Source organism: Corvus hawaiiensis, chromosome Z (assembly GCF_020740725.1).
Source record: "Corvus hawaiiensis isolate bCorHaw1 chromosome Z, bCorHaw1.pri.cur, whole genome shotgun sequence".
Taxonomy (NCBI): Eukaryota; Metazoa; Chordata; class Aves; order Passeriformes; family Corvidae; genus Corvus; species Corvus hawaiiensis.
The window spans coordinates 22,445,238-22,467,914 of NC_063255.1; the positions used below are offsets into that span (position 1 = coordinate 22,445,238).

The 22,677-nt window shown below is 45.2% G+C and overlaps 1 protein-coding gene across 2 annotated transcripts in view; it reads right to left on the reverse strand.

Annotated features, from left to right (window-relative positions):
* LOXHD1 (lipoxygenase homology PLAT domains 1) overlaps positions 1 to 22,677 on the reverse strand; it is an 82,779-nt gene that overhangs the window by 15,643 nt on the left and 44,459 nt on the right. For both annotated transcript variants that reach the window (XM_048292691.1, XM_048292693.1), the window contains 3 exons: positions 21,092 to 21,209; positions 12,830 to 13,007; positions 7,334 to 7,519 (listed from right to left, as the gene is read on the reverse strand). In XM_048292691.1, coding sequence (XP_048148648.1) covers positions 7,334 to 7,519; positions 12,830 to 13,007; positions 21,092 to 21,209 — 482 coding nt within the window. The remainder of the gene's footprint in view (positions 1 to 7,333; positions 7,520 to 12,829; positions 13,008 to 21,091; positions 21,210 to 22,677) is intronic.

Sequence of the window (22,677 nt, forward strand, 5' to 3'; positions counted from 1 at the left end):
CCTCCCTCAGCAGCAGCCACAACTTGCCTGTACTCACCCCTAAAATATTAAGCCATTTTGACACCTGCAGAAACACGGGAAGATGGAGGAAAAAAAGACTGAAACAAGTGTGGTGGATCCACTGCTCACCCAACACCTGGTCCCTGACCTTGCTATAGTGAATATTAACTATTCCTTGCAAAGAAAGAGCTGGTGGGATCAAATCTGCTGGCAGAACCATATCGTGCCTGGATATACACATGTCCATGGAAGTCTCCACTTTTTGCAGCCGTATTCATGGACTATCCTCTTTATCCCTTATCCTTCTGTAGCATATCTTTTCTGGTTTGGTTTTGCAAGCAGCTGATGCCCGATTGAGGATAATAGTAGTCATTACTGGTGCTTATGTTTCCACAGGAGTAAAAAATCCCTCCTGCTTGGGACGTTGACTGCTCAGGGGCCAGTGAAGAATTGCTGCTGCCAAGCCATTCACAACCATCAACTCGCACTGCTCAGCCCCTTAACTGCATTTTTATTTATTATTTTTTTTTAATTTTAATGTTCTCTGAAACATGAAGTAATGACCATTGCACAGACAGTTCATCAGCCTTGCATCCTCTGGCATTGTTTGTCCCCTGCTTGGTTAGGTGAGCAGCCATCCCTAAACCTCACCTCATGAAGCATCACCCAGAAAGTGGTGGGAGTTTTGATAGCGGCATCAAATCGCTAGAAATGGAGCCTTAATTGTGAGGTGTTAAAATCATAGCATCTAGATGTGCATCAGTACATCTCAAAGCACTCTAAGAAGGTGAATAATTTTTATCCCTAATTTACATAATTGAAAATGAGGCACAGGGATGTGATTTACGCAAGGTCATTCAGCAAGCCGGTGGCAGAATAAAAATAGATCCATTTTGTATATCTCTCCTTTAGGATCATGTTAGCTCACACCACAACATTTCTCATCAGGGCAGACAGGCAATGCAAAACCCCTCACAACATTTGAGAAAGCAGAAGATGAACACTTGGGACAGTTTTAGAGAAGAGGTGCCCTGCACCCCCCTTTCCTCTATTGTCTCTGCAACTTGTTCAGTCCAAGATTTGACTCAGGTCAAAACCGCCCATAAATTACCCTCAGACACGCCCCAGTCCTCCAGCCCTCGCATCTTACAGATAAACTACTCCTGTGCAAAAGCACTTAGCAGCTCAGACTGGAGATGGAACAATTTCTCAGATTATATTCTTGTGATTGAAGAAAATTTTGTATTTTACTGAAGAATACTTGAAGCAAAAGCTTTTAACAAGGATGCAGGATAATTTGGCCCTAAGAGGAGCAAAGGAAGCCTGTAGAAAAGAGAAGCTTTTACAGAAATGATAATTCTAAGGCTACCTCTGGCCTTTTGGGCTCCTTCTGAACTGTTCTGCAATTCCCAAGATTGGAAAGGAATGAATGCACAAGGTCAACACTGAAGCTGTCTTCTTCTCTCTGGTTCTGCTGTTTTAATTCCTTACATCTTTTTTTCTGCTTCCTGTCAGCTCTGGACTGTGATATCTTGGCATATCTGTTGGTTAAGCTGTAACACCTGTAGCACATCTTTCACAGAATCATGGAATGGTTTGGGATAGGTGGGAGATTGAAACTCATCCCGTTCCACCCCCTGTCCTGGGCAGGAACACCTTCCACTATCCCAGCCTCCTCCAAGCCCAATCCAACCTGGCCTTGAGCACTTCCAGGGATGGGGCAGCAACAGCTTCTCTGGGCAACCTGTGCCAGGGCCTCACCACCCTCTCAGGGGTGCAGTCCTTATCTTCGTGATAACACTGTTTGGCACAAAGGAAAAACCTGGCATTGAAGAGAGAGGAAGGTGCAAGGATTGTGAAGGGGGCTCTGTGGGTCAGTGCTGGGTCTCTCAAGGTGCTGAGGGCAGATTTGGGCAATTTGAAGCACTAATCAGCCATGGCATATTTGCTGGCATGCTGCAGGCCTGCAGATTGCACCCTGACGTGTGCCCACTCTGAGCTGCAGACTTCAATGCACCCAGAAAGATGTGCAGGAGCTGTCACTGTCTTCCTCTGTAGTGAGCCACCAGCAGAACAGGGAGCATGATGGACTCTCCTCTCCTTGGGCAGTTTTACACATCTATTTCTCTTCCTCTCACTTTGTATTTAAAGCGGAAACTCTTCAACAAATCTGCCCCGAGGATCAGCAGACTTTATGAGGTAACAGTCAAGAGCTGAGAGGGGGGCTTAGAAAAGCCCTTCTCAGGCCTGATAGCTGAGTAAATCCTTACAAAGGCCTAAAAAATACAGTTCTTTAGGGTTTTTTCTAAATAATTTATGGTCTACAAGTGCCCCAACGGCTTGGAATCATGTCCATGAATTGCAGAAAGAGACCTTTGGAATAGCTGTGTGCTGTGAGTTCAAGGCCTGGCCAATTTAGCATCTGAGCCAAGATACTGCTCTCTGAAAAGGTAGTTCCTTCAGAGAAAGAAAAGGAAAATCAAGGGTACATAAATGGTTCTGACTTGAGTCCATATCAAGAAAGGAAATAAGAGACTTTCTTTTTTGGAAGAGCCACCCAAAAGGAGTCACTGGGGCAGATAGGCTATTTAAAACTGCTAGACAATGTCAGAGCAGTTGGCGAATTGAGAGAAAGGCCCTGTTAAGACAAAGAAGAAGTTTGGCTCCATAACCTTGGTATTTGCTTTTGTCTTTGCTCCTACAACAGAGAAAAGTCTAGTTTATCTGTAATTAGACTCTTCCTGGCTCCCCTTGGTTGATGGCAACTGAGATAATCAAGAATCTGAAATTAATTACTTTAGACAGACTGCTTATCACCTGGATTCAAATCTACTCAGGCAGATGAGGGAGCTAAGTCCAGATTTCCCATACCTCCTTGTTTCATGGAGAAAAAGGCAACAATAATCCATTAAAAAAAAAAAGGGGGGAAAAAAAGCTTTTTGTAGGTAAATAATTCTGCTACTGAGATACTGAGAAACTTTCAGTCATTCTTCCAGAATGGTGATTTAGTCCTTACAGCAGACAAAAAAAAAAAACCAAAAAAATTGAGGCCTATATTTAGAAAGCCAGCATTTCTGCAGACCTACAGATACTGATCTTGCATAAATGTAGAAGTAAATGAACTGAGATATGAGAAAATACATAGTGTCTATCTGAGATCAGGAGATAGGGAGTCTGGAAGTGATTAAATTTGCTCAGGGAGTCTAAATATATTAGGTCGAACATCAGTATCTCAAAGTAAACAGGGGCAAGATAAAAAGACGTGGAGCAAAATTAAAACTAAATTTCATTCACGTCACTTTGCTGTTACCAGAATCTCATTGGTGAACTCTAAACATCTAAAAAAATCAGGAACAATTCCTTGAAATTGCAGTTGTGAAGTCTTTAAACTGCCTGTTTTCAAATGAGCAACAACTTCCTCCCTAATCATTTTTATTGAAGTTAGAGAAATTAGATGGGGGCTTCATTCCTCCTTTATGTCTCATACAGAGATGCCACTCAGCAGTTTTTGTGGGGAAAACGGCATTTAAAAGCTTTAACGTGGGACCATAAAACTGGCGTGCTTTTCCAGAGGATGAAAACACGGTGTTTGCAATTTAAAGACCTTCTGACAGTCTTTGCCATGACAATTACTGTCTCTTCAACTCTGAACACCCTTCTGCAGTCAGATTTCAGTGAAAGGATAGACAAAAGTGGGATGACAACTGGGACTAAAGCCACTGCAGCAAGGCTTCACCAAGGGAGAGGGATGCTGAGCTGTGGTGCATGGCATGGTGAACACAATGGGCGAGGCATTTAAATGTATTTTATCCTGAAATACAAGCAGATGGTTGACATCTTGATATGACAAGGAAAAAGAAGCCTTTTGATGGTTCGTATTTACCCTGACTAGCTCTGATGGGGCACTTGATGTGGTATTGACATTGGTCCCAAATATCAGAAGGACCTGGAGCTGCTGCAGCCAGTCCAGAGGAGGCCACCGAGATGCTCCAGGGCTGGAGCCCCTCTGCTCTGCAGCCAGCCTGGGACAGGCTGCACAAGAGAAGGCTCCAGGGAGAGCTCAGAGCCCCTGGCAGGGCCTAAAGGGGCTCCAGGAGAGCTGCAGAGGGACTGGGGCCAAGGCATGGAGGGACAGGACACAGGGAATGGCTTCCCAGTGCCAGAGGGCAGGGCTGGATGGGATATTGGGAAGGAACTGCTGTCTGTGAGGGTGGGCAGGCCCTGGCACAGGGTGCCCAGAGCAGCTGTGGCTGCCCCTGGATCCCTGGCAGTATCCAAGGCCAGGTTGGAGGGGGCTTGGAGCAACGTGGGATAGTGGAAGGTGTCCCTGCCCATGGCAAGGGGTGGAATGAGAGAATCGTTAAGGTCTCTTCCAACCCAAACCATTCTGTGATTCTGTGATTGAGACTGATAATTTAGAACATAAAGAAAAGAGCAAGTATCCAGGATTTGAGGAGCAATGGTGTAGGCCAGTGTGAGGTCAAGCCTTCCAGAGGCCATTGGCAGAGAACCATGTAGTCCAAAAGAGCCAGAAAAGAGGTAAAGAAAGAATGATCAACATCTGAAGCCTCAGACTAGTGGTAAATACAAACACATTTTTATTTAATACCCAAAGTCCCTCATGCATCTGACAAAAAACCCTACTTGACCCCTGATCCTACTACTCATTTAAAAGAAATAGAGCCAGGAATTTCTAGGCAGTGCCACAGCCAATTTATATAAATTATATATAGGGAGCAGGCATCTATTCAAAGGATAGCTATATCCTGGGATCTCAGCAGTAATAAATACTCTACCCACCCAACAAACTGTCATGCTGAATTGTGTGAAGTTTTAGATAGGAGATGCCTTTCACATGACTAATGCAAGAACAATGTAGACAACGTATGTTATGATTTAAACAACAGTTTTCCTTCTTTCTGTGGGGAAAAGCAAGTACATTTTTGCTGAACAAAACCTGAGCATGGTGTTTATCCAAGGCTTAAATTAACCCTGCTGTCAGCCAGGTCTGGTAAGAACTAGTATTTATAAGTGGAAACCTGTGTTATGAGGAAATAAGGAAAGAGAATATGAGGTTGCCATGTATATTTTTATACATATTTCAGGTTCTAGACACCCAGCCTAGTATTTTAGCTGACTTCTGGTGGCTATCTGGGTACATGTTCTTAGCCCAGAGCAAATTTAAACTAATTGAGCCTACTTACTGCTTAGCCTAAGGCTGAACTCTGTTACCTCCCTTTGCCACCAACCAGCTGCACACAGCCAGCAATTACCAACCTGTGTCAGCATCATCAGTGGCGCTGAGAGGGTGAGCCATGATCACTTGTGAAAGAAGGAAAAGGCAACAAAATCCTCCTGGATTAACAGGATTTGCTTGTCACGCAGCAGGCAACGAACCTGTGGGACTCACTGCCACGGGATGTGTGGGTGCAAATGTCTCCTGGAGGGCCTGGGCAAGAACTTGAATGAGAAAATTCACTGGAAATTACTTAATGGACAAAAATGATATCCAGTTCAGGAAATTCCCTTGTAGTAAAATGCAGAGGGTTGTGAAAGGATTACACATGCTCGCTCAGTCTGTCCTCCTCCTCAGGCACCCAGTGATGCTGCTGCTGGAAAGAGCTGCTGGGCTCCACAGACCCTCGATCTGATCCAGTTCTTACCTTCCTGCATCCCAGTCTGTCCGTGTGCCTGAGCCCTAAGGACCAGCTTTGCTCTGGTGGGTGTATTTCATCCTATTAGCACGGCCAGTCACCAGGGAGCCATGATGCCTCTTGAGGAAAAAGTTCTTTTAGCACACATTTTAGCTGGTGATAGATTTGAAAGCAAATCTGCAAGTCCATGTTGATTTCTTGCTGCTATCAGAAGGATGTCTCATCCACTCTTGGAACTGCAGCAAACCCTTTTTACTGAGCTAAAACTCTCATTCAATAGCCCTTTCCATATCTACATCTAAACTGCAGATCCAAGGAATTAGTGTTTTGGCAAAGTAATCAGGTGAAAGCAGCTCCCTTACTGCATTCAGCACCAGCTATATAGCATGATATTATAGAGTTTAATCAACTAAATTGTGCTGTGTTATGGGAGTGATGAATATGAGCTCAGAGCTTGCAGTGTCTAGGAATAAACAATCATGTTAGGTGGATGTATTTCCCATATTTCACAGCAGACAGAGGCTACGATTAGATGTGTTTTTTCTCTCTCTCTCTCTCTCGCAAAGACTTTCCAATGGGAAAGTCTAATCCAGAGATAGCATCTTTTATTAAATAGAGTGTGACATGCATCTGTCACGACTTGGTATATTTGAGAAGATGGTGGCCAGGTCATATCATTGCTGGCATAAAACCCACCCCAGCCATAAACCAGCTGCCTCAGTACAACCAGGTAATGACTGGGTGGTTCTGCTGCCATTCCTCCCCAGATTTTGATAAATATTACTGCCAAACAGCTTTATTAATAGTGACTCAGGTGAGTCTGTGGGAGCCATGGAGCTTCACCTTCGGGCTGCAGCAAGGGCTGGCCACTAGTGAGCAAGCCACTGCTAATGCAGTATAATCTCTTTCACATGGAGATGAGGTGGGATGGGATGGGATGGGATGGGATGGGATGGGATGGGATGGGATGGGATGGGATGGGATGGGATGGGATGGGATGGGATGGGATGGGATGGGATGTCACCACAGCAGTGTTAGAGATGCATTTTTTACAAGACACCTCTTGGTGCCTGAATGACAACACAAATTACTTTGACAGCAGTACTGAGCACTGCTCTGCTGCTTGTGACACCAGTTAGGGTGTCCAGCAGCAGGGAAATGCCAGAACCTCCCTCAGCAGTGCACTGCACGCTCACTGGCTGATGTAGTGATCTTAGTAAAGACACAGATCTTTATTTCTGTCTTCTTAGACTCACTGTGCTGTGCCAGGCTGCATTACCCCACGTGTTGGTGTCAGGCTGAGAGCATTAAATTGCTCTGGAAGTGCCATGCTGGCCTGTGTAAGAGGCATGCATGGGTAGAGTGAGTGTGTTGGGACAACAGGCTGGATGGCTTTGCCCGGGGGAGGCATCCCCAGTGCTGCAGAGGTGGCTGTAAGCCCTGACTGAAGATGGAGACCCGCTGGAGCAGATGCTGCAGCAGTGGCCAGGGAGAGGGTCACCGGCATGAAGGGGTGTGTCTAGACAGGGAAGCTGGGGCACAGGATCTGGGAAGAATCCAGGTAACTTTCTCAGCCTGAAGCAGAGCTGGGGACAGTGCCTTCAGCCTGCCTTGTGTCCCTGTGTTTCCTCAAGTGAACACATCTCAAACTCTCCCACCACCCACTTCACTGTCCTGACCTTTGTTGTCGTGCCAGATCCGCACTTTGCAGAGGTCTCCCAGGCTCAGCATTTCAGAGAAGCTGAATTCATCCATCTGGTTCCTCTCAAACTTATTGGAGTTATTGGACTCCTTCAGAGGCAGGGTGCCGCTGTCCCCATACTCCCCAAACAGGATCAAGAACACGTTGGCATCGGTGCCTGCCCCTGGAAGGAGAGAGAAGGGAAAAATGCCATAAGTTACCCTGCCACATTGGGCTGACTCCCTGCTCCCAGTCGCGTGGGGAGGAGCAAAGGCAGGATGGAAGAGGCTGCAGGGCTGCTCATGTTTCTTTGGGCACAGCCAAGACATTTCAGTGGGTTCGTGCAGGATCCTGCAGAGAGGACAACCAACCCTTCCAGTCCATCCCACAAATACAGTTGGATGCTTTGCCCTTGTGCTTGAGGTGTGGTGACCTTGATGATTGCAGTGCTCATAGGAAGCAGGAATTTCTGTTCCTGATGGAGGACTGTCCATCACAATGCTCTGCAGGGGATGTCAGTGTAGTAACTCTTGTTATTCCAAGATAGCTTGGGAAGTAAAGTGACTTACCCAGCAGAGTCCAGCAATTTACAAAAGAGTGTTAAAGAACATACTTTAACTTTTCTAGCCACAAAGTGCTGTTCCCACTGAAGCACAGTCCCTTTTCCACACTCAGTCATTCCTTGCTGCTGTCCCACAACCTTCTCCAAGCACTTGTGGCACTCAGGATCCTTCAGCTGGCATCTGTCTCCTCCTGCTCTCCCCGTGTTGTATGGTACAGGGATTTCAGAGCTATGTGCAGATCATCAACCAAGCCACTGTGGCACCTCATGGCCCACTTCCCTCCACCGCCAATAGATCTTCCTTCCATATTGCTCTTTCTCAAAAAATTGTCCACGTGGCATTTAATGGAAAAAGTCCCAGTTTCTCATGCAACAGTTTGCTCTACCAACTCCCACCTTTTTATTGCGCATATGTTAGGAAATCTAAAAATTTCCAAGATGATCTTTATGACCTGATATTGAATGTCTTGTGTCCTCTACTGTCCATATTTTGCCAAAGAAAACAGCCATGCTCTTTCGTTGACTTTTGGGGAGTTCAAGGCCCAACCACCACCTGCAGTGACCTTATATTTTAGCTGCGTTACATTTTCACCTGGCACTATTTATAATTCAACCAAAATGACTGCATTTTAATTTTGACGCCATAATATAAAAGCAGATTCACGGAGAGGAATAGATTACACGTGGGCAGAGAGTCACTGCTGTGTCAGAACAAAGGCCCTTTAATTTTGGGAAAGGAAAACGAGATCATCAAGCTCAAATCTGCCTTATAAAGAAACTCAGCATCTGCTGCCCTCATTTGGATAGCCCAGCTTTGAAACTCTAACCTCCTGCCAGGCCCTTTCTTACACAAGAGTATCATAAATCTACTTTGAGCCACACAGACAGTATTTCCCACAGCTCCATTCAAACACAGTGCAGAGACAAAGTTAGGGGGACTGTAAACTTCTGGAGAAAGGTCCCACTTCTGCAGAATTATTACTTAAATACAGAAGTTAGGAAGAAATCACAACTGTTCTTACAGAAGGACTGAGAAAAAAAACTACTAAAATAAAAAAAGGAGTAAAAGAGTCATATAGAGGAAAAGCAAAGCAACATGTGGTGTCCATGCAAGAAGTTGCCCATGTTAAATGGGGGCTAATTTTCAACAGTTCCCTGGGAAGGGTTTAAGTAGGAAGAGAAAGCATCAGGGATTCAGGCAGTTCATCTGGCAGTACTTTTTATGACCCTGAAGCTTGCTGAGGTGAGGAACAAAGCAAACTGAAGTCCATTTCCTTGCAAGGAGCAGGTTCCTAATTAATGCCAGGTCTCAAAAAGCACAGAACCAACTGTTTCTCAGCAAAACCATCCCTGCAGGAAGAAGCTTATGAAGGTCTCATGCTGTGACATTTCCCTCACAAGCAATTAGCAGGACATGGGAAAGTAAAGAACAGAAATGTTAAATCAATGTACATTTCACCTATTTCCGTCTGTGATATTTTTTGGTTTTGTTGTTGTTGTTGCCAGTTCCAGGAAACTGTCAGGCACATTTAGGAACTGTAAAAAACTAGACAAATGAAGAGATGAAGGTACTGTGGTTGCACCAGCCTCAGCTGGTGATGAGTGCAAGAGCTCATGGATTGATACTGGGATCTGCACAACTGAACTGAATTTCATCACCAACACCCTAAACAATGGCAGAGTGTTTCCTCAGTGTATTTCCAGCTAAGTGTAGATTTGTGGGAGTGACTGACATGCTGAAAGCCAGAATTCCAACCCAGATGGACCTTGAGAAACTTGAGGACTGGGCAAGCAGAAATTCCAGGAATTCAGCAAGGAGAAATGCAAAGTCCTGCATCTGGGGTTGGAATAAACCTTGCACACGCTGGGAAGTTGAAGGTGACCCAAAGTTTACAGCAGTACCATTCACATTCTGATAGAGTCCAAGCTAGCAGGAAGTGTCCAGTGTTCAGTGCAAAATGCCAGTTCGAATTGCTGGGTTGTGTCAAGACACTGAGAAGAGCTCAGTGGATGGCTACCAAGGTGGACAAGAGCTGGGACAAACCACTGTGAGGAGAAGCCCTGAGAGGAGCTGGGGCAGATGTACAAGGGCCCCATGTGCAGGGGCAGTGACAATGGTGACAGGGCTGTCAGTACAGGCTGATGTACTGTGTCACACCATACCCCAAAGAGCCACAGCTGCAAGCTGCTGGGGAGGTTCAGGCTGGGAATCAGGAAAAAAAACAAGTTTCTTAGGAATATGGTGCAGATCTGGATCAGATGCCTGGGGAGGTGGTGGCAAATCACCATCCCTGGAGATGTCCAAAGTTTAGCTGACAACAGTCCTTTGAGCAGGAAAATGGGTGAAATAACCTCCAGAGGACCCTTTCAACAGAAGTCTCTATGATTATATGATTCTTACTGAGCAGATGCTTCATTTTTAAACAAACTCTCTGGGCCTGAGTCACAGCCTTCTGAGGCCAAAGAATTTCCTTCTTTTGACATAACAAAGATCTGGAATAAGGCACTAGGAACTGACACCAACTGTCCTAAATTATGTAATTTGTAGGTTGGAACTGAGCTGACAACATCCTAATTAATCTTATAACAGCAGAGATAAAAACCTTCTGCTTCATTAATGGTTGGAAAATGAGAAAGCAGTATTTATTCACTCTCCATCTTTACTGCATTACCATGTATGTGATGCCTGCATAGCAAAAGTAAAAATTAACCAGCCAGAGGACGTTTCTGTGCCTCAGAAAAAGCCATCAGGTGGTCTGGCTATATTGCATCAATGTCTATGAGTCCTGCCTTGAAGAAAATCCAATTGTGCTTTACATCTAAAATCAAGACCTAGATTTAACCAAAGATTACCCATCTGATTTGGGAGGTGTATGCCCTAACAACCTCTTCTTATCTGTGTGTAGGCTGAGAGCCGTCTGAGGTACTGCTGGTGGTGGAAGAGAGGTGATGAGCTTTGCAGAGTGGAGTCTTTCCCTGTTGCAACCTCTGCAGGTTAAATAATCATTGGAGTAGAGTGACTTTGCAAAAGCCAAACTGTGGCTTAAAGGTTTATTTGAGGGAAAGGTAAAACAATGCTGTTGTTAAACACGTGTATGTGGTGGGGAGGAAATAGCTTATACTTTCTAGTTTGCTGCAGGATATTCTTTGTGGGATTCGTTTTCCCTAATTTTAGCCATATAGCCTGACTTAATCATGCAGTCTCTGTCTGAATCTGATGAAGAAAAACTCAAGAGGGAGAGACCCTCAGGAAGGTTATCCAGACCACTGATGAAGACTCTTCTCTCCCAGATGAATTGACCAGGGATGGTCTAGATTAGGAGGAAGTAAAACCAGAAATAAAATTTTTTGGAGAATGACAAATTGCTGAGATTACTTTGCCTGCTTTATTTTTTTCCTTCAGTGACTCTTATGCACTGGAAAGTTGAAAGCCATTGCAAAGAAAAGCTTTATACCTAGAAATAAACACATTTGATGCCAGTCCTTGTGCAGTATTGCTGCTCCTCGACAATGTCAGTGTGGCAGGAGATGATATAACGTGTTTAAACACTGCCAAGGATAAAATGTCTTTCTTCCTGAATTGGTCCAACCAGGAGTAATTGTGGAATACATAATGATCAAAAAGGGAAGATGGTTCATGACTTGCACCTGCTTTAGATAAGCTGGATAAAGTTCAGCACTTTGTCAGTGAGCTGTGTGATCTAATCACAAACAGACTCCCTGAAACCTCTCTGTAATCTGCTCTTTCCTACTGGTTGTCGCTGTTCATAACGAAATAAAATGTTTCTTCATTAATACCCATCATCCTTCATTCAATGGGAAGGGCAGATCTGTCTGCTGCTGCTGTCATTTTCTATTCTCCTCTCATTTCTATTTCCATCGCCTTTGAGTTAGGACTGGTTTTCACAAAAAAGGTCACAGAAAGATCTACTACTATATTAGATGGATGGCCAGATACATAAACAAATCTTCCTCTCTCTCTCTCTCTTTTGTTTTTTGTATTTCACTACATGTTTTTCAGACAAGCAGCCGGCAGAGAAGATAGATAAGAAATGGTGAGGTGGCTCAAAGGTGCTCTGCTAGGGAAATTTTGATATTCTTAGATCATACCTCAGAAGCTGCATAAATTACCACTGATAAAACCAGGGGGGAAAAAAATAAAAAAAAAGAAGTAACAAAAGAAAAAAATGAAAGAGATTTAGAGGTCAGGAGGTGGTTATGTGAACTGGTGTGACAGAATCTCACTTGAGGACCAACCTTTGAAACAACGTGTCTTCAAGACAATGTCTGGATTGCCCCCTCTTGGCACGAGACCCCTTGTATGTGGCTGCAGCTTTCATCCAGCAGCCTGACAAATCTTCCCATGAAAAGAGGCACTGATCCCAGGAAATGACATTGAAACCCCATTTCTTGGCTCTTGAAGCTCTGCAGCTTTCTGTATATTTTGTTCCCCTTCTTCTATCTGGTGTGCATTTAAGGATGTTTTATAACAGCCTGAGATAAATGCTCTCAAAACACTTTGAAAAGGTGGGTGAATTATTGCTATCTGCTCTGGGCAAGGCAGACAGTGCTGACTGAAAACCTGAAGCACACCAGCTCTGACCACCCTACATGGATGGACCTGACCAAAAAAGAAAAATGTGGCTGCTGACCTCTATAACTTCATCTGGTAAGAGTTTCTGTTAAGGTGTCTTCAGAGGAATCAAAGACAAGTCAAAGCTGGGCCTTGTGTCTAAATATGTTATGCCCAGAGCTCAGAAGAGAATGAGTTTCTCAGAATAACTCCGGTGAACAGCCAGCCAAAATGATTGTATTCCAGCTAAACTATGTTTTTTAAAATGTAAATTCAAATGAAGCAGATATATTTTTTTTCCATTGCTAAAAACCACACTTCATACTGTAAAAGTCATAAAATATCTAGCAAGGACCAACCTCCAATGTCACTGGTTTTAACCTGAAGAGTATATGTGGTGTCCTCCATCATCTGCTCGTCGTTTATGAAAGCTGGCATCTCACACACCAAGCTTCCCTTGTCATTTTTCAGCTTGGACAGCCAATCCCCATAGGTAAATGTGGCCACTTCTTGATTAGTAAGATTCTTCAGGGTGATCTGTGAAGAGCCAAAATGGGGGAAAAAAACTTACTCTGGTTACTATTTGAATGAGGGCAAATGTTAAACTTAGAAAGTGCATGATCTGGTAGGACATGGGGAGAGCTTGGCCGCAGCTCCAAAGGCCATACTGAGCTCTTCTGGGATGAATGGAACTCTCTCCTGTGGACAGTATTTGCTGTTCTGGCTTGCCCTGAAAAACGGTCTTCATAGAGCTATAAAGCTTTTTCAACCCTGGGGCAAAGCAAAGGGAGAAATTTGCTCCTCTGACCTAAGTTATAGATAAAGCTCATCTCTAAGAGAGTCAGACCTCTCCTGTGAGCCAGCATGGAATTCGCTCCAAAAAAGTAACAGAGTTATTAAAAACATCACTACCTCTCCTTGAAGCACCCAGCATTTTTCTTTTGCCCGCCTTCCTTTGAGTGAACATGCAGAAATTGTTGTAGAGAGACACAAACCAAGCCCAAACAAGTTAAAACAAGGCACAAGATAAAATTAGGCCAGCAAAACTTAATATTTCACACACTTCTCCCTCTGGGAAAAGGTGACAGAACAAGGAGTATGCAACAGATATTAGTCACGCTATCTAACATGTCATGGAAGCAGCTCAGATGCCGTGGTGATAAGAACAGAATGGGAATGAATTCAGACCAGCTCAACAAGTTACTCCAACAAATGCCTAATAAAATACCCACCTTTATGTCTCTTGTTGGATGTGGGCTCAGTGGAGCATCAGTCAGGTGGGAGAAAAGCATTACACCTGCCTAGAGCAAAAACCTAGCAATAAGTTCTCACTAAATTGGGGGAGCTGAAGGGAAGGCAGGAGACAGCACTGTAAATTGCCATTTGTGTTACCATCTAAGAGAAACAGAGACTGTACCCGTGTGTAGCAGTGCATCAGCAAACACTGCCTCTGCCAAGACCATGGAAACATGAGCCCAGACATGTCAGAGAAGCGTGGCATAATACTAGGGAGGAATTAATCAGGAGTGGTGGGAAATGTTACATTAAAAGGGACGCCTGCAGGTGTATGGTTCCACCCACTGCTCCAAGCATGGCTAACTGCAAAGCAATGTCTGACCGAGCTGTGAAAATCTTCAAGGGTGTAGATTCCCCAGGCACTCTGAGTCCTCATCCCAGGGCTGCACCATTCTCATTGGGAAGATTTTATTCTTTATGTCTGATCAGGGCTTTCCTCACTGCAACTTGTGTCCATTGCCTCATGCCTTTTCACTGTCCACCTCTGCGAAAAGTCTGGATCAATGGTTTCAGTAACCTCTCTTCAAGTTTTTAAGCCTGTCATGGCTTAAAAACTATTTTCCTCAGCCTTTCCTGGTGTGCCATGTAGGCCCTCACCACCTCAGTGCCCTTCCACTGCATGCTCATATATCAGCCTAAGAAAAAAAACTTAGTAAAACTTATCTCAAGATACAATGTGCTCAAATTCTGTCCTCAAACTTCAGGTGTCCCAGCTCGCGGCCTTCTGTTGACCCCAACCTGGCCTTCCTGGAGTCTTTATCACTTTGAAAGAAGCATATTGCTCCAGGTTATAAAAGTTTGTTTCAAAAAGGGCAGCAGCTACACCAAAGCTGAGCAGTAAGCCACGCTATTTGTGCATTGAATGGTTCTGTGGGTAGGACACTCATCTGGGGTTTTCGCTCTGCCTGATGCTAAAGAGGGATCTGTAACACAGCACCTTCACCCCCCTGTCCCAGGGGGACGGGACATTTTTGGAGGTAGAAGATGTCCCACTTTTCTAAAAAGCTGCTTATTCATAGCCAGTGACACTATTACTTTGTGGTCAAAAAAACTGTTCTGTGAGTCAAGAGATATTGCATCAAGCCCTTGCTTTGAACCAAGCAGAAATCAGGTCTCCCCCACCCCGGTTGGTGGCCTTTCTGCTGGGGCACAGAAGTGTCCTCTCTCAAGGATGTGTGAACAAGGATGCCTGCATCCTCTTAGGAGTCCAACCCAGAAAGTTTGCTTTGGCTAAAATTCACAAAATGGAATTGTGGGCCATATCAGGGTGACTGAAAATGTCTTTTTTTCCCCCAACCCAGTGCGTGAACTCTATGCTGGAAAAGGTTCAGCCAGCAGTACCTCTGCCCTTCTTGGGAATGACAGTGACACTGTTAGTAGCAAAATGTCCTGAGCAAAGCTTGCAGGAAATTGTCAGGGAAGCAGTGGGGATAGAAGCAGATTAGAGTTGTCATCTGGAGAGCACTCACAGACACAGAGGTCAGGCCTCTCACAAATACCCAGCCCGTGCTCAGCACTCCAGATGCTGTCTGAGAAAAAAATGTCTGGCTACTAAAACTGCTGGAGCAAAATCCCAGCTTTTTCCATCCTCAGCCCCTCACCCAGGATGTGTGATTGCATCTGTATGCACCCTCCTGTAAGCAGTAAGGACAGAAACAGAGCCCTGCCCCTGATTTCTTGTTCTGGGGTGGTGATACAGGAGGACCTTCATTTTATGACCATTTTTTTTCCCAAGGGATATCAGCCCAGAAATCCAACTCTATCCTGGGCTGATCCCCAGTGTGGGCAGCAGGGGAGGGGGGGATTCTGCCCCATTCAGGTGAGACCCCACCTGCAGAGCTGCCCCAGCCCTGGGGAACAACAGCACAAGGACCTGGAGCTGCTGCAGCCAGTCCAGAGGAGGCCACCGAGATGCTCCAGGGCTGGAGCCCCTCTGCTCTGCAGCCAGCCTGGGACAGCTGGGGATGTTCAGCTGCACAAGAGAAGGCTCCAGGGAGAGCTCAGAGCCCCTGGCAGGGCCTAAAGGGGCTCCAGGAGAGCTGCAGAGGGACTGGGGCCAAGGCATGGAGGGACAGGACACAGGGAATGGCTTCCCAGTGCCAGAGGGCAGGGCTGGATGGGATATTGGGAAGGAATTGCTGTCTGTGAGGGTGGGCAGGCCCTGGCACAGGGTGCCCAGAGAAGCTGTGGCTGCCCCTGGATCCCTGGCAGTGTCCAAGGCCAGGCTGGAGGGGGCTTGGAGCAACGTGGGATAGTGGAAGGTGTCCCTGCCCATGGCAGAAGGTTGGAACGAGATGACCTTTAAAGGTAATTTCCAACTCAAACTACGATTCTGTGATCACAGCCAGGGACACAGAAGCAGCAGCAGCAGTGGCAGGCTGACTGCTGGGTCACAATGTGGGTACATTGCCTCACTTACCCTGTGTGGACGCCCTAAATGCTGGTCATCCAGCACAAACACATCATGTGGTCAGTGGTGGGACCTGGGTATCCCCAGGGAAGCCTCACATCCCACCCAAAATGGGGGCAGGTAAGGAGCTGTTCAAGGCATCGCCCCCTCTCTCAGGTCCATCTGTCTCATGACTACAGAAGGGGCCTGAATAGTTTGTTGGAAGGGGTGAAAGCTGCATGTAGCCTTTTTCAGTGACTAAAATAGCAGAAAATAAATCCCATCCTGCAAGGAGATGTTTGTGGGTGTTGCACACACAGAGGATGATGCCGGATTTTGGTTTCAATCATAGGGTCAAGAAAGTCATCTCAGCGAGCTGAGCTGAGACTATATTTAATTTCTGCCTGTTCCTCCCAGTTAACTAGCTACTGCTTGGCAATGAGACCACTATTTTACATTGCACCTAAGCTATTTTTTTAGGATACCTAGAACTTGCCGTGGGCATCCAGTGTGCTTTTCAGCTCAAACTTGCCCTGCTAATTATGCAAGGAGATTAACTGGGCTGTAGAACACTAAGGCATGAAAAGAAAGTGGCAGGAGTGTATATGAATCACATATTGATAATTTTCTTTGCAGCTAAGCAAATACAGTAATTGACAGGAACTTTAAACCAACAATTTGAAATTAATTGCACTGTGTCTCCTGAAATGGAAAAGTTTGAGTCCAATTATTTGATTTACCCCTATCTAGCCTTCTTCCAGATGTCATGTAAAACATGGTCCACAGGGTCCCCCACTCCACTGACACCAAAATACACAGCTCCTGGAATTCACCTTTAAAGGTTCAAACACAGGATTTTACACTTCTGTTGCATGTCATTATTCTTCACTTAAACCCAGGAACTTCTGACTGTAAAACAAAGACTTCTCTCTTTTCGGAAGAACAAAAGTAAGCTTCAACTATATAATTCTCAATTCTCAATAATAATTCTCAAATTCTCTTAATCTCCTTTATACAAAGGAGAAAGGACTGAATAAAGACCGAGTCCCACATGCAGGATTACTTGTGACGTTTGAATGCAATGCAATTAGTGCTTCATTAAGGCAGCTTCTTATCTGTCTGGCTTTGACAGCACAAAGTAACATTAAAATTCTGAGGGAAGCAACTCTGCAGAATTCAACAGTCTTGTAATTCCTGCTATTTCACTCAGCTTTCATCCCTTCTTGTTTCTAGATTTTCAACTTCACAGCAAAGACACTGGGCAGCAGGTGAAATCTTCACAGGGACTGAGGAACCAGCTATCCCAGGAAGAGCTTTCCAAAGCACACATTTAGATAAATTGCCTAATTAGAGTCAAAATTTTTTTTGCTGAGGGTGGTGAGGCCCTGGCACAGGGTGCCCAGAGGAGCTGTGGTTGCCCCATCCCTGGAAGTGTCCAAGGCCAGGTTGGATGGGGCTCGGAGCAACCTGGGATAGTGGAAGGTGTCCCTGCCCATGGCAGGGGATTGGAATGGGATGAACTTTAAGGCACCCTCCAACCCAAACCATTCTGTGATTCTATGATTTTGTTCCCTGATTTTTCAGAAACACAGAGCAGTGTCATGGTAGCTTGATATGGAAGAACATGAGATTCAGCATTAGGTCAGTGGAAAAGATCCACATTCTCTGTCTCTCCCAGCAGTGGTCTGATCAGAGAGCATTGCTCAGCTTTGGAGAACATTCATGGTGCCTTTTTGGGCATAGTAATGATCAATAATGTTCATTTTGTCGCAAAACATCACTAATTAAATTTTGTTCCCTCTAGAGGTTTAGGTATCAGCATTTAAAACTTACTGCTACTTGTGGTGCAGTTTGAATTTTCAGCACCAAGTTCATTACTTCACTGAGATTCTGAATGAAATTTTAGTGTACTTTATGTAGACAGAAAAAAATATGACTACTTGCCTGCTTGTAAATTGAATCTTTTGGCTGTGTACAGAATCATTGATAATTCATGCATTTTAATTGGTATTTATGCATTTCTGTATCTGGTGAACTAAAAGCAGTATAAATTATGCTAGCAACAGTTTACCAAAAGACCAAGAGAATTAAAAAGATCATTTATTGTTAGCTTAATAGAACAAGAAAACTGAGAATATCATGTAGATAAATGGAGCAACAAATGGTTAATTACGGGGTTGATGGCTTAATCTAGCTTCTCATTTCACTGTGCTAGCTAGCACTAACTGTGAACCATCTGTCTGAGAGTTTAGCACTACCCCCACAAGTATTTCATTATGCAGTCTTAATATGCACTTTTGACAGAAATGGAAATGGGCTCCGATCAGTTTTCATGTCACACCAGGCTACGTAAGTTTCTAAGGCTGGAATACAAATCAGAGAACACAAATCCTTCCTCCCCTCTTCCAGAATGCTTCTGTAGCCACCCTCTCTCTGGGAATGCAAATGCTGTGTTTACCTTTGCAGGGAAGGTGGGAAAGAAAATAAATACAATAGACCAATAAATACAGTTCTCTACGTAAATACAGTTCTCTACAGTTCTGTACGTCTCTTCTACTGGCGTTAGAAAATCCTCTGTGATCTGTTTATCTAAGAAAAATAGAAACTACGGGCATAATTTTCATAAGCTTCTAAAATAATAGAATTATAAAAGAATGGTCTGGGTTGAAAGCAACCTTAAGGACCTTCCAGTTCCACCCCCTGCCATGGGCAGGGACACCTTCCACTACTCCAGGGTGCTCCAAGCCCCATCCAACCTGGCCTTGGACACTTCCAGGGATCCAGGGGCAGCCACAGCTGCTCTGGGTACCCTGTGCCAGGGCCTGCCCACCCTCACAGCCAAGAGTTTCTTTCTAATATCTAATCTAAATCTCTCCTCTTTTAGTTTAAAACTGTCACACTGTCTCCTATCACTATCAGCCCATGTAAAAAGTTGCTCTCCCTGACTTTTTCAGGCCCTCTTTTAAGCCTCTTGTCCAGACCTATTCTTGTGTGCATGGTCCACCTGTGCTTCTGTAGAGCTGGAAGGTGGCTATGAGCCCACTGGGTAGGTCCAAATGAGAGTTCTTTTTGTCCACTTCCCTGGGAAAGCTTTGCTTTTGGTAGGACAGTCCAGCAGGCTGAGGTTTTGGAATGCCTGGACAGAGTAGGGAACAGGAAAGTGGGAAGGCACAACTAAAGATTCAGCCATCCCTTGCCTTTGCGCTGCTGCTGATTTATGACTGGAAGACCTGGAATGTCTCTGGATGAATAAGCTTTATTTGATTTCATTTTATATGAATACGATTTATAAAACTCAAGGGAAAGCATGTGAGAAATTACAAAGAGAGTTTGACCAAGACATCTGAATCAAATCAGAGAACAGATTGAGTTATTCCTCAGGCACAGAGAGAAAAACTGTGCATCTGTGGCATCTATTCTAAAGACATGTGCTGGAGGTCTAATCCTTTGAGAAGCTGCACAAGAATCATCATAGAATCAGAGAGTTGGAAGGGACTTTAAAACTCATCCAGTCCCACCCCCTGCCATGGGCAGGGACACCTTCCACTATCCCAGGGTGCTCCAAGCCCTGTCCAACCTGGCCTTGGACACTGCCAGGGACAGGGCAGCCACAATCTCCCTGGAGAACCTGTGCCAGTATTTTGCACCTTCACAGTAAGGAATTTCTTCCCAACATCCAGCATGAATTCCCCCTCTTTCAGTTCCCCTCCTTCCCCAGCTGCTGAGAAAACATTTAGAAGTGGAAATGCTGAAGTAAAAATGGTACTGCAGCACAGAAACCCTTCTGAAAGTGAAGAGAAGTTAATCACTTCACTGAAAACTGGTGGCTTTGTAGGGTCAATGTTTAGAAACACATTATCTACGGGAAAAAGACTGCTGTAAACTAGTCAAAAAGGATAAAGAACCCGATTAAAAAAATCATGCAGTGTTCCCCTGACCATGGTTAAGCTGCTGGGTCTTAAACTGTTCTCATAAAAAGGTCAAGATACAGAAATCCAGCAAGATATCAACTACAGGAAAAGCATGGTGAAGGAAAATGGCAGAGATGTGTTTCTCCATTAATGACATCTGATGGTCTGGAATCAACACAGCGTTCCCCTTCTCTCTTAGAAATATAATTATAGGGACCCACAACAGGCAAACTACTTTTGACTGCCCAGACAGAGGTGATCCTTACAAGGAGCTGGTGGTTTGTCAGCAAAGATAAACGCAAACACTGTACTTTGTGCAAGGTAGGACATCAGGGAAAAATACCATCAATTTACATATTCCATTCAAAATGCAAGATAAAAATGACACCTTACTTGTATGGACAGGAAAAGAAAGAAATCTGCGTGTGTGCTAGAGGAGAAGGAAAGGGGAGAGATGGGATGATACAGCTGCATGGATGGATTATTTGGAAATATCCCACCCAGCCCACAGGGTCTCTATCTGGCAGACATCCTCCCATGGATTCGGATTCCCACATGGCAGAGATCTGCAGGGGCTGAGGGTACATCCCAGGGACCAGAAAATATTGTGACCAACCAAGGCTCGTGCAGGGAAGGAGAGTGAGATCTAACAGCAGAATCTGTGGTGAAATCATAGAATCATTTAGGCTGGAAAAGATGTCCAGTATGATCACGTCCACCCATTAACCCAGCACCACAGTGATCATTACTAAACCACAGCCCACAGATGTGCCACACCCACAAGCCTTTTGAACACATCCAAACATGGTGATTTCGCCATAAAAAAAATTTACAACACAGCTTTTCCCCTCTGCTCTTTTCTTTCTTGACTCAATTCCTGCAGGGAAAAACCATGAGAAACTGAACAGAAAAAGTGTAGGAAATTAGTAAAAACTAATCACTCGATGTCTTTCTCCTCTTTGCCAGGGGGTGAGAGGCTGCAGGACACACATGCTGCGACAGACGCGCGATGCTGAGTGCGTTACCCTTTCCAGGAACCAGTGCGGGCGCGTCCCCTTCCCGTCCGTCCGGACCCTCATCTTCCTAAGGGGTGCGATGTCAGCAATCTCCATAATGAAACTGTCCTCCTGGCCCCGCTCAAACCTGCAGGGATTGGAAGACCAAGGAGGTTGTGTTGCTGCTGCTTTACAGCCTCTCTGCGTCTCCGTCCCGTGCCGGAGCCCTCGCCCTGCCAACAGCCTCAAATCAAAAGTTTATGAGTGCTCTTTATTGGACTTGAGCTTTCCTGTGCTGCAATCACCAGCTACTGTGCTGTTGGCAAGACACCTCAGTGCAGATTTGACAGGGATTCCTCCTTCCCTGGAAAACACAGCCCACCTGGAGCTGCTCCAGGCAGTCTGTAGCATACATTACTGCTCTGTTTGTAACCAGAACAATAGCGACTCACAGTCAGGCTTCTGCACATCGCCTCCCTCCTGGCAGCTGCCCACTTGCCTGTCCTTGGTCCGCTCCAGCTAGAAGGCAAAATAATTTTGCCTCATCTCCTTTCTCTGAGGTGCAGCACAAAACTTTGTGCTTGCTGTGCAGAGAGGCAGTTGCTGCAGCTGAGCTAAATGTGGCACTGGGATTGCAGGTCGGTGTCCAATACCCAAGTTTAGTAAGCACAAGCAAATTGTGTTAGAATGGAGAAAAAAACAACCTGATGAAATTGAGGGATTTGGATTTGCAAACTATCTCTGCCTGTGGTAAGAACCAGGGTGGGTTTGTGTAACCTTGCATGAAAGACCGTCCCCGGTGCGTGGCCGCCGTGTACAGGCACAAGGATGTGCAGGAGCTGCTCATCCATAGCAATCAGCAGGAAGCAGGAGAAGGGAAAAAACAGCTAACATGTGCTTCCCACAGAAGATTACACTGGCTAGGACTGCACCTTCCCTCCCACTTGGCATTGCCTCAGTGAATGTGCTGCCTCAGGCTCAATATTACTCTGTTCAGAGCAAGTATCTTCAAGTTTTCCCCCCAAATACTCTGGAGACCTGCTGTGGTCTTGGAGTTGGAAATCTAACCCTTGCTAAGGAGAATGGCAGCCAAAGCCAGAGGGTTTACCAAGCACATGGTGACCACTCCGCTGTTGATGTTTCTCCTTCATGCAAACTCCTCCTTGTGGGGGAATTACCTGAGTGTGCTGAGTGGTTTGGGAAGAGCCCTGCAAGATGTGGGCATTGCCACAATAGAAGCAATCCATAATGAGGATATCTCATTCCTGGCAAGGCCCGCTGCCTCCCATAGCTGTGCAGTGCCAGAATGTGGAGAAAAAACCATTTTCTTTACCAGCCTCTGTTCAGATTACCTCCTGCAGGATGAATGCGATTATACTCACACCATTATCTGAGCATGCATTGCTGCAGATGTTAGCAATAAGGTTTGGCTCGAGCCTCTCAGTTTTCATCCAGGCACTGCTTCCTCTGCACTCCCAGAGGCATTTGGACTGGGCATTTTGGTCCCAGTCCATTTCTAGTTATTAAGGGTTATGTTTGCTCTTTGAAAAATGCCTTTTTCTTCTTATTTGTCTTTCTGTGGTACCGGATACTGAGGCAGCCTGTCTCACTGTGAG